The sequence below is a fragment of the Prionailurus viverrinus genome, chromosome A2 (genome assembly GCF_022837055.1).
Source record: "Prionailurus viverrinus isolate Anna chromosome A2, UM_Priviv_1.0, whole genome shotgun sequence".
Classification (NCBI taxonomy): Eukaryota; Metazoa; Chordata; class Mammalia; order Carnivora; family Felidae; genus Prionailurus; species Prionailurus viverrinus.
In genome coordinates this window covers 149910336-149926660 of record NC_062562.1, presented here as the reverse complement: position 1 = coordinate 149926660, position 16325 = coordinate 149910336, and the positions used below count along the sequence as shown (strand labels likewise).

Below are 16325 nucleotides of genomic sequence, written 5' to 3'. Positions count from 1 at the left end.
AATAAACAGGGTCTTTAATTGGCTCTAAGAGCCTGCTGAATGGTCTAAGAATTCCCTGAATTCACAGCTGTCACCTTGCCAGAAGCCTTCTCTTAGATTAAGTTCTTTAGCAAGTTCCCATTCTAAAGCACAGATTATCGTTAGGACTCAATGCTGTTGCTGCTGTTACCACCAATGCTGGGAGCTGTGACAGGGACTATCTATGAGTTTGGGGTTTGGTGTGAGATTAAGAAGAAAACAGAAGTACGATATTTATTCTTACACTCAAATAACTTACTATTACGGTCAAGTCAAGCAAATCAAGATTGGTGGTGACATCCCATTGCTCATGGTAAGTTGCTGTTGGACCTGGGAATAAACCCCTTCAAGGAAAGGATCATCTTTTGGACTCAACTCTCACTAAGTCTATAATGATTAACAACAATACAATCTTGTTCATGGATGTATCTCTTGTGCTTAGGATAGTTTCCGGCACACAAAAAGTACTTGGTAAGTGTTTGTTGAGTATTTATTATTTACATGAATAAACAAATGAACAAACAAAAAAATGATAATGTCTTTTTTAGATCTAGTGAATTCTAAGTGCAAACCACGTAGGAACAAATAGCAAATGTGTTTTGCATAAAGTATGCAAAGTAAGGAATCATGTTTCAGCAAAATGCTAAAAAATTATAATAAATATTATTTATAGAAAACAATCTCCCAAGTAGAAACAAATTAGTTATCCCCACCATTAGAGGAGTAAATGCCTTGTCTATATTTCATTGCTCAATTATATTTTATTCCCGGGTAGCTCTAATTTTGTACCGTGTAGATAAAGAAGACAGGTGTCAAGTATTATGCAGATATGAGGAAGAAGGTCAAGAGGGGGAAAGGGGATTCGTATTTATTAAACATCTACCAGGAAACTGACACTGTGCCGGACCCTTAGCATAAAACATCTCACTTAATCCTAGTAATATCCCTGTAATATTATTACTCAACATAGAGATGAGGAAATGGGAGGCTCTGGGGCAGGGGGTGCAGAGCCTTGCTCAAAATCAAAACCACACATGGCAGGTTCAGTATTTAAACAGTTTTTCCCCCCCGATATACATACGCTACAATGTGCTTAATATCACTTTATGTTCCAAGAAACTCACAGGTTGAATAAATTGACACAGATGAGGAGCACCTGGGTGGCTCAGTTGGTTTAAGCATCTGACTTCGGATCAGGTCATGAGGTTGCAATTTCTGAGTTCAAGCCCCACGTGGGGCTCTGTGCTGACAGCTAAGAGTCTGGAGCCTGCTTCGGATTCTGTGTCGCCCTCTCTCTCTGCCCCTCCCCTGCTCGCACTCGGTCTGTCACTCTCTCTCTTGCTCAAAAATAAACAAATATAAAAAAAATTAAAACAAATGACACAGATGATGGGTGACATAGGAAAACTCTAAAACTGGGAGCAGTAAACCCTGATTTTACAGTGGTTTGACACCTAAAATCCATTTTCCACGGAATCGACACTAAATAGAGCAGTTGATTATCCAAGTCAATGTACAAAAAGCCTCTCTGATCAAAAATGTAAGCGAAGCCTGACAAAACCAACATTCTACAGATAAAACCATCATGTAAGCAATGATTCTGGGGGGAAGACACTTAATGGTCCAACTGAGGCCAGAAATAACTTTCCTCTCTAATGTAGTCCCAGCAGCAAGACCCAGAACTAACTCTATTTCTCCCCACCTCTCCTGACTAGCCAGCACTGCATATAATGACCCCTCCAACTCCAAACTACTGGTGAGGGTTCCTTGGAGGTCCAGGAATACGAGGGTAGGAAGACAGGAAAGGGTCTGGCCCTTGATTAGGAGGGAGCTTTGGAGCGTCCGCCTGCATCAATACCCAAAATACAAACAGAAGCCCACTTTTTCTGCTTCCTCTTTTTAAAGGAATCCCAGTGGCTCTCCCTCGCTTTGTCTTTTCCTGTTACATCTGAGGAAGGATTTCTTGATAATCCCTCTATACTGCTGAGGGCCCAGGTGGGCTGAAATAACTGCAATTTATAGCAGCACTATATTGCTGTGGAATATTCTAGAGCAGAAGAACGGAGAAGAGACACTAGACTCTGAGAGCTAGAGGTGAGGATTTACCAGCCGAATGGAGCAAAAGAACAAGGGGAAAAGGAGTCAAAGGTTCTCGTAAGAAAGACATTCCAGTGATCCACCACAGAGGGGTCAAGGCTTGGTGAGAAATAAATGAGACTTGGAAAGCGCCCCGACTGATGATAAGCAGTGCAAGCTGTCACGTGGGGATTTCTCGCGGATCAGAGTTTTTATGGCTGAAGTCAGAGACAGAGAAGATTTAAAAGGAATGGAGGTTGTAGTCAGGGACATACTTAGAATTATCTCTCTCCTCGCCTTCCCCGTGGTCATCACAGGAAGCCCTGAGTTAGAAACAAGGTGAGGTGGGGCAGTAAGTCTGATGGTCAGTAGTTACAGAATTGGGCAGCAGCAGAGGCTGCGGGCGGGGCAAGACTGAGAAATGAAAGAAATAAAGGAAATTCCAAGGACCTCAGCCCTGAGGAAGAAGGGGAAGTTCCTTTCGGCCCCTCTCTAGCGTCACCCGCAGGTAAAAAGCGTAACGTACGGAAGGAGGATCTAAGTTAGAGACTGCCTAGTGACAGGTTATTGTGAGACAGACAAACAGTCCATGTTCTGAAGTATAAGGAGCAGCGCATGTGTGTGCGCAGTACCTTGTGTCGACTGGAACCTCAATGTGAGCGGACTGCTAGGAAGCAAAAACCTCACCCGAGTCTTGCTTCAGGTGAGACTCTCTCTCCCAGACGTTTGGCGACACAGCATGAAATCGTTATTTTTTGGTCACGTAACAGGGTGAATTTCTCGTGGAGAAATTTTTATAAAGCCAGAAATACCATATTCGTTGGTGGTTCAAGAATGCGATACATTCTATTTCCCAAATAACACGTGGATTTATAATTATTTTTCTGGGGTGGTGTCTTGGCTTAAAAAAGAAAATGAGAAAAAAAGCTTTAATCACCTTGCTAACAATGAATTCCACGATGTTTCGGACGGAGGAATGACAAGGAACCAAAAACAACGAAACAACAGATTTTAAGGTTAATGGAGCTCACCCTGAGCCATCGGTAAAACGTGTTCACCCGGTGCTCTTCCGTGAGCGTAAGTCAAAGGCGGCTCCATTAGTAACAGTACAGACTATTTCTCTAATGGAGTCTGAAATGGCATGCTCTATGAAGAGCATAATGTAAGATATGAGCCAATTACCGAAGGATCCACAGTCACTGCATGCATATTTTTAAATGGTTGATCAATAAGGCACAAGGGAACTTTAATTGACCATTTTTGAGAAGCATTCCTATCTTAGTGACATTACCCTGCAACTCACTTTATTTTAAGGCTACATAAGGAGACGGCATTGATTCTTTCTCCTTCCACTCTTTAACTGATTCCCTAGTTTTAATTATCTTGAATCTACTAAATAGGTTTTAGCGGTTAGCCGGGTATATCTAACACAAAGATTTTTGTGTGGGTAAGCTGCAGTTCCCTCCTTTATCATGTGTCTGATTTCTGTCACTTAGCATGTTTTCAAAGTTCATCCATGTTGTAGCATTTATCAGTACTTCATTTAAGTTGGAGTAATATTCCAGTGTGTGTATATACCACAGTTAGTTTATCTAACTCACCAACTGATGAACGTGGATACTTTCACTTGGGACTATTAGGAACAACACTACTAGGAACATCCATATACAAGTTCTGTGTGGACGTATGTTTCCAGTTCTCTTCCATATATACCTAGAATTTGAATTGCCGGGTCATACAGTAACTCTATGTTTAACATTTTGAGGAAATGGCAGACTGTCTTCCAAGCAAGCTACACTCCGATGCTCACTGCTGTCATTTTCTTTAATAGCTATTTAAAAGAAAATCTGTGCATTGGGGCGGGGAGGTGATGAGTAGCCCACAGAGGAAGTGTAAGTATTTTGTTCTCCAGAAGAACCCTTTCCCACCAGCCCCAGATGTCCCCCTGCCTCTTGTAGGGGTGACCCTGTTTTGAAGGATCACTGCAGAAACATTACCAGTGTAACAAGTGGATGGCAGGGCAGAAGTCTTTGGAAATTGGTACAACTGGGAAATTCTCCATCCGATCTGTACTGTTTCAACTAAGTGTCTGTGTTGGTTCACCAACCATGATTAAACCTCACAATAAGGATTCTCTCCTCACTCATGTTTCAGATTGCCAAAGATTTTACCGTTTGCTCAGTAGTTCTCGTTAAAATAAAGCCAAGAGTGATACAAAGGATGACAGAATGCAGTGAATTTCTCTAATCAGATGAGCCCATCTCAGTGCTGACCTAACATGTATGTTCGACCAGTCAGGAGTCTTCCCATGATGGCTTGCCAGCTGAGTAGTGGATTTATGCTGCGGATGAGTATCAAGCTGAACACAGACTGAGCCCATTAATCTTATTTTGTCTGTGAAATGGTCTATGATGGTGCCCAGGCCACTGGAAATGACTGGTGCATAAATACACTAGTTCGTATAGAAGAAATGGTATTGTTAAATGTTGTCATTGTCTCCATGCTCACAGATGTGCTTAAATCTAAGGATGCCCATAGTAAGAAAGAAATTATTTTGAAGGGCCTAATGTGACAGGTAGGAAGTGTAATAACCCTAAATGACTGTAAGAGGTAAGAGAGAGAAAGGTCTCCTTGAATACAAATTTAGAGTCAAACTACAAGTTCCAAAACATGGTAGGGTTTAACTCACTGACAAAGATAATGAGTGCTGGCATCCAAAGAGAAACAGCATTATTTCATGGCTCATTGGAAGCATCTGGATGACTAAGGCACAGGTGGCTTTAAATAACTTTCCCAGCAAACCCATGGTCACTCTTTAGGGTTAATCAGCAACAGTCAACTTTCCAGGCACTCTAGGCGACAACTCTTGGAATATTCCCACAGAATTAAAATCAGCCTTCCAAACCAGCTAAGCATGAGCCGTGACATGATCAACACTCAAAATTACAGCTGGCAGGGGGTTTATTTTTTCCCCCTCTGTTTCTATATAAATAGAGCATAACATAGGATTGTGTCTGCCCTATGTTCAGCAAAAAAGCTGATTTAAAAAATTGTGTTTTACAATCTATCCAGACTGTCCATCCCCTGCAGCTCTCAAATGCTATATATATATATATATATATATTTTTTTTTTTTACCTAAACCAAATAAAAAAGTAGTGAATTTTTCCAGTCTTATTTCCTCCACATTTATCTGGCATGCTTATATCTTGCACTTGTCAAAATTTTTATTTTCCATTCCATCAGTCATGATTGTCATAACGTGTGTATACATACATATGGATATATATATATATATATATATATATATCTCCATCCCTCCTTCAACGTTAACATTTTACATATTACTTAACTCCATAATTCTGGCTCTAGGCATTTCCTTCCATCCTCAATAAAAATAAACACCATCATGGGGGAACTTAAGATTTGGCAACAAGCATGTTCATCATAGAACAGTAAATTCAACTTTTAAAAAGTCAATTAAAATGCAAAATAACAGGGACTTAGTTACAAACATACACACAAATCTACATATACATAAGTGATACAAACATGTATGTATGAATGTATGTATGTATGTATGTATGTATAACTGGAATATGATACAGCCATTAAAAATATACAGGCTGGAGGGTGCCTGTGTGGCTCAGTCGGTAAGCGTCCGACTTCAGCTCAGGTCATGATCTCACGGTTCATGAGTTTGAGCCCCGCGTCGGGCTCTGTGTTGACAGCTCAGAGCCTGGAGCCTACTTCGGATTCTGTGTCTCTCTCTCAATCTGCCCCATCCCCATTCATGCTCTGTCTCTCTCTGTCTTAAAAAATAAATAAAACATTAAAAAAAAATTTTAAAAATACAGACACTGCAATAAGGCAAGAAAAAGACATAACAGACAGGAGCCATTAGGGCAAAAGTTATTAACTAAAATATCATTGTGAGATAAACCAGTATTAAGTGTTTCATAGCTGCAATACTGAATGTCTGATGATTTGATTCTTTTATAAACCATCTCTGTTGAATCTTGCTCCTGGATCCTCATTTTCTGGATATATTGTGTATCGTGTATGCGTGCACATATGTGTGGAAAAGTGTGTGTTATATAAGTTCATATTCCTTAGAAATTTGTCTGTAATAATTCTTTTTTTTCAACATTTATTTATTTTTGGGACAGACAGACACAGAGCATGAATGGGAGAGGGGCAGAGAGAGAGGGACACACAGAATCGGAAACAGGCTCCAGGCTCTGAGCCATCAGCCCAGAGCCTGACGCGGGGCTCGAACTCGCGGACCGCGAGATCGTGACCTGGCTGAAGTCGGACGCTTAACCGACTGCGCCACCCAGGCGCCCTGTAATAATTCTTGAAGGCCTGGTTTAAAGATAGGTTCCATCAGAAAAGATTAGCAATGGCTTCTGCTAGTTAACAAGAGAACTACCAACCTGGAGCCCAAACTCGTGCTTTAAAATTTTCTCACACCACCCAGATGATGTTCATTTTGACAGCAAATGTGGTTTTTTCTGGGGATTTTTCCTGCTTTCAGCCTATGCCAAGGGGACCAATTTTCTTCCAGTCCCTTACAGGAGATGGGAAGATTATGGGGAAAAGGATGGTATTTCTAGATGATCCATGTACTCCACATGGAGTTTGGGGGTAACTTTCTATTAGACTCCCCAGGCTGGGGAGGTTCTGGGCTTTGTTCCTACTCTGTGCCTTGCAAGTTCACTTGGGTTTGGCAAGTACTTTCAAGGTAAAAACTGGCTTGGAAGTACTTTCCCCAATATCTCTCTGGAGTCCTTTTACTGCTTCCAATAATCCTAATTTTCTTGCCAGCTCATCAAAGCGATTTAACACATTGTTTTTTTTATTTTAAAAAAAAAATTTTTTTAACGTTTATTTATTTTTGAGACAGAGAGAAACAGAGCATGAACAGGGGAGGGGCAGAGAGAGAGGGAGACACAGAATCTGAAACGGGCTCCAGGCTCTGAGCCGTCAGCACAGAGCCCGACGCGGGGCTCGAACTCACGGACCGCGAGATCATGACCTGAGCCGAAGTCGGACGCTTAACCGACTGAGCCACCCAGGCGCCCCAATTTAACACATTTTTAAGTTTTCACCCAACACTTGAAGTTTTTTCACGCGACGATCAACGAAGATACCAGTCATACTGCTAGAAAGAAAAGTCTCCACACAACATACTCTTTACAGAACAGTCTACAATTCCCCCTCTGAATTCAACTATTCTGACACAAGTATCTTTGGATTCTATATAGATATCTCTATTCCTGTTTGCTGTTGGTTTTCAGTCAGTTCTCATGGTTAGCCTAAGATAATCATTACAAGTACACAAAAATTAACGGAATAAAAATAATACAGCTTTTGCCTTAAATGTTATCAGTTAACTTGATAGAGTGAAATAAACAATATAGAATAAAATGGAATTTGATATAGATTATAATCACATGTTAAGAAATGAAGTCCTCCTTCTTTGATATCAGGTAATTTTATGTCACAACAAGAAAGTTGTTTAACCTCCCTGAGGCTTCTTTTTCTTACCAATAAAATAAAGAGAATGAACCAGATAGTGTAGTCTTGAGAAACCATTCCATTTATGAATTTTTATTTCCTAGATCATAAAATTTCCTTTGGAATATATTCTGCCCATTGGTTTTATTTACATTTTCTGATACTGTGTAACAATATGGTAGCACCTTTATCAAGTAGAAATGTATGCCCAATTATTATAATCATTGAGATACCATATGCAATAATCCTAATGGGATTTAAAATGGGAATGAACGGTATTTTTGCTTTGGGATATTAGTTACGCTTCAGGAAAAAATAATTAGTATCATTTTGGTCTGACATTTTTACACCATCTAATTATGATTATATATGCTCTCTTTCTTTTATGGGAAGCATCTTAGATCCTGCCTTGATTATCACAAGAATTCCCCAATGCAGAGAAATAAAATGGGAAAACTCATGGCATGTCTGTGCAATTTTAACCTAAAATGTTTCTTAATTATTCACCCCAAACCAGGTATCAAAAGTGTATACAAATCACTATAATCAATGGTTTTCAAAATAGCAATTCTGACAGAAATGCATTTAATATGAAAACACTATTTAATTGAATTCAATCTGTAATTAGGAACTGAGCATCTCTGTGCCTAGGAGTGGGCTCACAAGGATATAAACCTAACTAATAGACACAGTACAGTCCGTGACCTCAAGAAATTCACATTTTGATAGGGGTATAAAAAAGAACACACTAAAAGTTGGAGTCAAAGCTATTATAAAATGTAGCAAAAAAGGATGAAAAATAGCATTCCAACAAGACACAAGTACTACACTTTAGTTTGGAAACCAACTTACATATGCATAATAAAATTCACGGAAGATATATAAAGCTACAGTTTTGGGGGAGAGAAAATACGACAGTGATCCTCTACAAAGTAGCCCAATATTAACAGAAGAAAATAGACTGACAAAAATAACATGTAACACAGAACTCCTAATATTGCTATTATTGGTTTTACTGGTATCAGGTCAATACTCCATCAGGCTGAGAAAAAATAATGACTCGATCACACAACAAAAGAGCTACTGATCAACATTTTCGAAATACATCATATAAAATTACTGCTACAACTTTCTTCCTGGAAAAGTATGTTTCTTTTGTATTTCTTCAAAGATCAGTGAATTTGCTTTTTAAATGTTGCTTTTCAAAAGCTTAAAATATAGACAAGGCTTTTCTTAAAATAAAATGCACAAAAGAATGCCTTGTCAATTTAGCTCAGGAGGGACCAGAGAAGAGCTGAGGTTACTAACAAAGAGGCTCTGAAGATTCTTAGACAAAGCAACCTAGACCTATAAAGTAATGGTTCGTGGACACAGCTTTAGTGTAAACATTTAAAAAAAAAACAACGAAAAAAAAAAACCTCAACCAGCAAGCACCACTCCAGCAATAATAGAGAACTAAGAGGAGAAAGAACACAGAGACTGGAGGCAGATAAATTCAAGCGCATTCAACAAATATTTATTAAGGACCAAACACGTATAAGTTCCACATGAGGTCCTGCCAATAGGAACAGCAACATCAACCTTTGGTCGCTCATGTCTATAACCTTGGAGTTATCCTCACTCTTCTATTTTGTTCATGCCTCCGGTCATCCCATCCACCAGCAAATCCTATCAGTTCAGCTCGCAAAACACAGAATTCAGTACTTCTCACAACGCTCACTGAAAACTACTTTCTAAACCACCACCATCTCTCTCCTGATTATCGGTGTTTTAACTGGTTTCCCTGTCCCCTTTCAGGGGATTCTCAACATACAAGCCAGTGTGATCCTGTTCAAATGCAAGAAAATGTTGATCAGTAGCTCTTTTGTTGTGTGATCCAGTCATTATTTTTTCTCAGCCTGATGGAGTATCGTGCTCTCCTTCCTATCTCATTCAGAGTAAAATCCGAACGCTTTACAATGACCTAGAAGACTTCCTGTGATCTGTACCTGTAATTTTCGGGGTTCACATCTGCCTGCTCCCTCCCCGTCTCACTCAGCTCCAGTTACAAGGAAACTGTGCTCTTTTGTGAACACATCATGCACCTGCCTGCCTCGGGGCCTCTGTCCTCCTTGTTAGTACTCTTGTCCCAGGTTTATATAGCCTCTTCCCTTACCTCCTTCAAGTTTTCACTCAACTATTTCCTTCTCAGTAAGCCCTTCCCTGGCATGCAAAATAAGAGTACAATAAGATATAAATAAAATCATTTAAATAATAAATTTAGCTAGTAGAAAGCATACATTTCTATGTACCAGCAACTGTAAGTCTATAAAAAACTAAGTTTCTGAAACCCGGCCATGATGATATAATTCTGAGGAGGATATTACATAGGGAGTAACCACTAAAACAATACACATACACAGAAAACATTGAAACCACGTGCATATAAATATTTAAGCCAGCTTTTTGCTCCTACCGCTCTATCCTGGGTGTTTTCCCAAGTTATTAAATATTCCTGAAGAATATGATTATTAAAAGGACACCTGGATGACTCAGTCGGTTAAGTGTTTGACCCTTGATTTCGGCTCAGGTCATGATCTCACGGTTCACGAGGTCAAGACCAGACACGGGCTCCACACTGACAGCAAGGAGCCTACTTGGGATTCTTTCTCTCTTCCTCTCTCAAAATAAATAAACTTAAGAATATGATTAAAAATTGTGTAATACTGTCGCGATGCACCAAACATTCACCATTCAAACAATTACTAGCAAGCGTGCTTGGCACTATGCTAGGTACTAGGAAAAAAGTGGTCATAAAGACATAGCCCCTGCCCTTAAGGAGTTGACCATATTGTATTAAGACATGAAGCTAACACAGAAATATGTAATTACAAATTGTCTTCTGTGTTATGAGACTGGAACAGACTAGCAGGACAGACCATGATACCTCCGTAGTATTTAACAATAATCTCCATAGTATATATTAGGGACTAATTTACTCCAAGACAGAAAAGACTTCTTTGAGGGAGTGATATTAACAGAGTCTGACGGATAAGGAGGAGATTGTCTGTACAGAGTAGAGGTAGGAGTGTTCGAGGCAAAGGGAAGAGTATGTGTAAAGGCCCTGACGCGATAAACAGCAAGGCACACTGGAGGCACCGGAAAAAGTTCACCCTTAGAAGGCTAATGAGGAAGAAGAGTTAGCTGGAAGGGGAATTAGGCAAAACCAGGTCACAAAGGGCCTGGTACGTCATGCTGGAGAAAACAGATTTTTTTTATCCTAAAGCGGAAGCTGTTAAGATCTGGAGAAGGAGAGTGATAGGATTTAATGCAAATATAAGAAGATCATGTGTGTTTTTGAGTTTTAAAAATATTATTTAATTTAGTTATTAGAGAAGGTATAGACATCTTATTTGACATTCCCTGTGTGATTTTTTATCTTCACTGACTTTCCTGTTTGACTCTGTTTTTGTTTACCTACTGTACCAAGTTCTTTGCACACAATTACTGTGGGGAAAGTCAAGTTAAAATGTAAAAGTCCGAACACCTTGGTTCTTATTCCTTTTTCTATTAACAATAACCCCTGGCAAGTCATTTAACTTCATTTCTTCTTTTTCCTCAGAATTGAAAAATAACAATTTAGGTGTAAAATCTTCAGAAGATCATGTTTTAAAGACCCAGAGCAATCTCTAACACAACCTTCTCCTTATTTTTTAGCCTGACATAAAGTCTTGCTTCAAAATGCCTCATGTATCTTCTCTGAAGCCAAGTCTCTGTATCTGCCGCATTCAATTCTGCCAAGCAGCACATGGAGTCTGCACCTTCTGGGACCACCATCAAGCAAGCCAAAGGTGGCATGGCCTCTGGCCACTATGCCCAAAGCCTACCCCACCTCTCATTCCAATGTCATTGGCCAATCAACCTCCTTGGAGAGTAACTGACCATTACTATCCCCGCATAATATTCTGAGTCTCGTTGCTCCTGATCCAGATCCTACTCACCTCCAATCTCCAAAACCCCTATTTATTACCCCTGGTTTTCTCCCATGAACACCATTTCTCCACAAGCTCTAAAGTGTTGGTTATTTCCTCTCTCATAGGAAGAAGAAGTGAAAATCTAGACTGGGTGGCATCCCAAAGCAGCTTCCAGACCGTTGTAATTCCAGCACTTGATAAATAACATACACACACACACACACACACACACACACACACACACACACACACGTGTGTGTGTATATATATATATATATATATTTTTTTTTTTTTAATTTTGAGAATTCAGGGTCCATCTCATTGCGCTATGTCACCCTGTCTTTTGCTACCTCTTCCTACCTTTGGCTCCTGATTCACAATCTAGTGTCTAGCATAATGACCTCAACATTCATGTTTATGGTCTAAACACAGAGGCTTCTACGAGCTTTGACATTCTTATCACCAATGGCCTCCTTCATTCCACCTCGGCACTATAGTCAATAGAGATATGCACTACCCAGCATACAGTCTCTAGCTATCAGTCACTTCAGAGTCCGCTTCAGCCACAGAGAGCCTTTTCTCAGAAGGCCCACATCAGGGACTAAGCTAGGAAGGAATATTAAGTTCCAGCTATTTCAGCTGAATGCAAGACAATTCTGATGGGCAAGATCCACTCCACCAATCTCTGCTGGGTTGGCCAAGGTTCTAAGAAGAACCCCTCCAATTTGACTTTTCCTTCTGCTAACCCCTATTACTCCCCACTTGCTTTCACAGGTGGTGACTTCCGGAAGATACCTTCCATACCACTGACTCTGTCTCAGTGTCTGCTTCTGGAGGACCCAACCTGTAACAGCCACCCATTCTCAGAGCCAACATGGACTTATTACCATCTGTTACTGCTCTAGTTACACATTTACCACTCTCCTCACACCATCTTGACGCCAATATGACTTCCAACATATAGGCCCTTTACCTTTCTCCCATGTCGTCACCTTTCAAAATTTTCCACTTCTCTCTGTATTCAACAATTCATGATGTGTAATGCAAGGAGCGCTCTTGCCAATGCCACTGTTGGTCCTTCTGTCCTTTCATCATACCAGTCTGGTAAGAGCCAAACACGGTAAAGCCCGATTACCTGCCTTCTCAGGGTTTTCACCAACCACTCCTGTAGAGAGTCACCAAACAGGGTGTTAACGGCCAACTAAAATGAACCCTTCGGCAACTCAACTCCATTCTCTTGATAATTCATTCTCCCACTGTCTACAACAATCCTCTACTCTCAAATATTCACCACATGACTTTCTCCCTAACTCTAACAGGTGACCTTACAGAGAAAATTATTTTTACTTTACAGAGGAAACAGATTAACAACCTGGACATCCTTCATCTCCCCATGGGCAGAAAAACAAATGTTCCTACATCTATACCCACTTTAGTTCTTCCGAGCATTTCAAACAGAGTCCTCCCAACCTAAAGCCAATACCTAGGAGTTCTAGAACACTTCTAAGCTTATGACATAAGTGAAAATTCAGCCCCACTCAAAATAACCAAAGGGAATTGATGGCACACATTAAACTCTGACGAAAATTCAATATTATTTAATGAGGTGGGGCAGAAAAGTAGTAAGACCAGTTCCATATACCAAATTTATTTTCCCCAAATTTATTATCTTATTGTTTATGAAACTAACAAATTTCTAAGTTTAAAAATTTTTAAAGAATGGAAAACATATTCAGAGAGTATGAAATATATATTGTGTGTGTGTGTGTGAGAGAGAGAGACAGAGACAGAGAGAGAGCGAGCGAGCTCTGGTTGGATCTAAAAACTGTGAATGTTTATTATGTATTTCATATAATATAGTCAGCTGCTTCAGCCTACAGAAAGGCATCTTTGCTCTATGACATAAATCTCAATGAAAGCTGTAGCTCTTCAAAAAGGAAATATTAAAACCCAATCTTTTATTTATTGAAGATTCTACTTCTAAATAATTTCCTATAAATAATCCCTCAGAAGCACAGGCAATACAGTAATACTTCTTCACCTTTCGTGAGGTCACGAAAGCCTTTCAGAATCTGATCTCAACTATGGATCTTCTCAGAAAAATGCACATACACATTAAGACAAAATGTGACAAGTAATTCCAGGGGAACACAGAGAGGCTCCAAACAAGAGACCCCAGGTATAAGAGAATTACCAGAGTTTCAAGAGTCCAAACGATCTGGGTGCAATTCCCACTCAACCACTTCCTCTCTCTGTCTGTCCTTGGTCAAGGCATTTAAACTTTTCCAACCTCTGTTTACTTATCTACAAAGAGAATAATACTCATCTGTGCCCTCAAAATATTGTAAACAAATACAAGCACGTATGTGAAGCTTTTCATCAAATTTTTGCGAAGCATGGTATGAATGATAGTTATTATGTAACACGGAAACAACTATGTGTTTTGCTAATCTCTACTAGGAAGATGCTCCAAGAGTCAAATCCTCAGAGGGAAGTAGGTTCAAGTCATTGTTTTATTCTGAGGCATTAAAAACACCAGGGTAGAAGCAAAGGAAAATGTTTAGGTGGGAGGAATGGGAGTGTGGGGAGGAATATGACGATGGTCTTCAGACATGTAAAGTGCTACATCATAAAAAAGGAGTTGACGGTCATTCAGAATAGAAGGAGAGATAAAAGTTTTCCCAAACAAACAAAAACTGAAGAATTCATCATCACTAAACCGCCCTACAAGAGATCCTACGGGGGATTCTGTGAGTGAAATGCTACAAGGACCACAAAGTACCAGCGACATCACTACAAGCATGAAACCTACAGATATCACAATGACTCTAAATCCATATCTTTCAATAATAACACTGAATGTCAATGGACTAAATGCTCCAACCAAAAGACATAGGGTATCCAAATGGATAAAAAAAAGCAAGACCCATCTATTTGCTGTCTACAAGAGACTCATTTCAGACCTGGGGACATCTTCAGATCAAAAGTGAGGGGATGGAGAACTATCTAACATGCTACTGGAAGTCAAAAGAAAGCTGGAGCAGCCATACTTATATCAGACAAACTAGACTTTAAATTAAAGGCTGTAACAAGAGATGAAGGAGGGCACTATATAATAATTACAAGGTCTATCCATCAGGAAGAGCTAACAATTACAAATGTATATGCGCCGAATATGGGAGCCCCCAAATATATAAAACAGTTAATCACAAACATAAGCAACCTTATTGATAAGAATGTGGTAATTGCAGGGGGCTTTAATACCCCACTTACAACAATGGAAAGATCATCTAGACACAGGATCAATAAAGAAACAGGGGTCTTGAATGATACATTGGATCAGATGGACTTGACAGGTATATTTAGAACTATGCATCCCAAAGCAACAGAATATACTTTCTTCTCGAGTGCACACAGAACATTCTCCAAGATGGATCACATACTGAGTCACGAAACAGCCTTTCGTAAGTATAAAAGAATTGAGATCATACCATACACACTTTCAGACCACAGTGCTATGAAACTTGAAATCAACCACAAGAAAAAGTCTGGAAAACCTCCAAAAGCATGGAGGTTAAAGAACACCCTACTAAAGAATGAATGGGTCAACCAGGCAATTAGAGAAGAAATTTAAAAATATATGGAAACAAATGAAAATGAAAATACAACAATCCAAACGCTCTGGGATGCAGTGAAGGTAGTCCTGAGAGGAAAATTTATTGCAATCCAGGCCTATCTCAAGAAACAAGAAACATCCCAAATAAAAATCTAACAGCACACCTAAAGGAAATAGAAGCAGAACAGCGAAGACTCCCCAAACCCAGCAGAAGAAGAGAAATAATAAAGGTCAGAGAAGAAATAATATAGAATCTAAAAAAAACTGTAGAGCAGATCAATAAACCAAGAGTTGGTTTTTTGAAAAAATAAACAAAATTGACAAACCCCTAGCCAGGCTTCTCAAAAAGAAAAGGGAGATGAATCAAATAGATAAAATCATGAATGAAAATGGAATTATTACAACCAATCCTCAGAAATACAAGCAATTATCAGGGAATACTATGAAAAATTATATGCCAACAAACTGGACAACCTGGAAGAAATGGACAAATTCCTAAGCACCCAACCACTTCCAAAACTCAAACAGGAAGAAATAGAAAACTTGAACAGACCCAAAACCAGCAAAGAAATGGAATCAGTTATCAAAAAATCTCCCAACAAATAAGAGTCCAGGACCAGATGGCTTCCCTGGGGAATTCTACCAGACATTTAAAGCAGAGATAATGCCTATCCTTCTCAAGCTGTTCCAAAAAATAGAAAGGGAAGGAAAACTTCCAGACTCATTCTATGAAGCCAGCATTACTTTGATTCCCAAACCAGACAGAGACCCAGCAAAAAAAGAGAACTACAGGCCAATATCCCTGATGAATATGGATGCAAAAATTCTCAACAAGATACTAGCAAATCGAATTCAACAGCATATAAAAAGAATTATTCACCATGATCAAGTGGGATTCATTCCTGGGATGCAGGGCTGGTTCAACATTTGCAAATCAATCAATGTGATACATCACATAAATAAAAAAAAAGATAAGAACCTTATGATCCTGTCAATCGATGCAGAAAAAGCATTTGACAAAATTCAGCATCCTTGCTTAATAAAAACCCTTGAGAAAGTCGGGATAGAAGGAACATACTTAAACATCATAAAAGCCATTTATGAAAAGCCCACAGCTAACATCATCCTCAATGGGGAAAAACT

The 16325-nt window shown here is 39.4% G+C and overlaps 1 protein-coding gene across 2 annotated transcripts in view; it reads right to left on the bottom strand.

Moving 5' to 3' along the window:
* The window catches only part of EXOC4 (exocyst complex component 4), a 754902-nt gene that overhangs the window by 420728 nt on the left and 317849 nt on the right, over window positions 1–16325 (bottom strand). Inside the window, exon 10 of one of the 2 annotated variants that reach the window (XM_047842959.1) lies at window positions 12575–12731. The exons of the other annotated variant lie outside the window; for it this stretch is intronic. Within the exon in view, the coding sequence (XP_047698915.1) occupies window positions 12658–12731 (74 nt within the window). The 3' untranslated portion in view covers window positions 12575–12657. Of the gene's footprint in view, window positions 1–12574; window positions 12732–16325 lie in introns of those variants that run through there. 2 annotated transcript variants of the gene reach the window in all.